Source organism: Propithecus coquereli, unplaced genomic scaffold, assembly GCF_000956105.1.
Source record: "Propithecus coquereli isolate 6110/MARCELLA unplaced genomic scaffold, Pcoq_1.0 Scaffold253, whole genome shotgun sequence".
In the NCBI taxonomy this organism is placed as follows: Eukaryota; Metazoa; Chordata; class Mammalia; order Primates; family Indriidae; genus Propithecus; species Propithecus coquereli.
Window position 1 is genome coordinate 1915983 of NW_012148097.1, and position 1141 is coordinate 1917123.

At 36.8% G+C, this 1141-nt stretch overlaps 2 protein-coding genes across 2 annotated transcripts in view; both read right to left on the reverse strand.

Annotated features, from left to right (window-relative positions):
* FARS2 (phenylalanyl-tRNA synthetase 2, mitochondrial) overlaps positions 1-1141 on the reverse strand; it is a 394817-nt gene that overhangs the window by 303644 nt on the left and 90032 nt on the right. The window lies entirely within an intron of this gene.
* The window catches only part of LOC105812509 (cytochrome c-like), a 6176-nt gene continuing 5911 nt past the window's right edge, over positions 877-1141 (reverse strand). Inside the window, exon 2 of the mRNA XM_012646989.1 lies at positions 877-952. Within this exon, the coding sequence (XP_012502443.1) occupies positions 877-952 (76 nt within the window). The remainder of the gene's footprint in view (positions 953-1141) is intronic.

Sequence of the window (1141 nt, forward strand, 5' to 3'; positions counted from 1 at the left end):
AGCTATAGGTATCAAGGTTCCCAAACACAACTGAAATTCCTGATCATCGAACTAAGTTACTTTATCGTTGATTCACGAGATTTGGTATCTAAAACATAAGGCAATGGGACAGGGACACCATCATTTCAGTCAAAGAGCACATGATAGTGAAAATCAAATTTCCACAGAAAATAAAAACAATTCAGGGGCTCTTTTATTTTCTTTTTCTATTGTATTCTCAATACACTCTAAATGGGCATAATTTAAATAAAAAACTGCATTTGGATGCTACAGCATCGATGATAAAAAAAAGAAGAATATATCAGCATTGAAAATGTTGCCAGTCTGAAGATGTGATGTGATGTTAAGTAAGGGAACAAAACTTTCCTGATGTGTTTTTAGAATTTTTTCAATAGTTTACCTTTGTTCAAATAACTCTTTCACTTTTGGAGTACCTAAAATGTAATGCTAGGTGGGGGTTACATGTTTGAAGACAGTAATAAAATCCACAAAAAAAAAATAAAAATGGATGTCAGTGTAGAAGTTACTCAAGACAGGAAAATGAAAATAAAAAGTAATACCACCACAGTCCATGAAGTTGTGGGAACAGCACTCTAGCAAACTGCCAAACTACCCACCATCTCCCAGGTAAAGCTCCTCACAGCTTCCCAAAACAACTTCCATCATGGGATAGAAAAATCACTCCCCACAGCCAATAGCAGGCAAATAAAAGTAAAACAACATGCACATATGAAATTGGGTCAATAAAAATATTTCCCCATCCATTTTGTGTCTCCTATTCCCTCTCAAGCCCCTAAGCAGATGGCTCCTCCTCCCCTTAACAGCCAATTAATTTACAGCCATAGCAACAGCCAGACAGGAAGGACAGAAGATGGCTTAGTCTTGACTTGAAACAACAGGGAGCTCCCAGGGAATGATCCCAATGCCCACAACCATATCCCAGTTGTTTCTACTGAAAGAACAGGAGAGCTTAATGTAGGCATTTCCCTGAGACCCACTTGCATCTTTCTTGCTGATTCTCCAATGGTTCCTAATATTAGCAAAATGTAGGCTAATAATGGTAAAAACAGGAAATTCTAATTGATTTTCAAAGAAATTCATTTCAAACTAAATGGGTTCACTTATTTACAAGAAATCATGG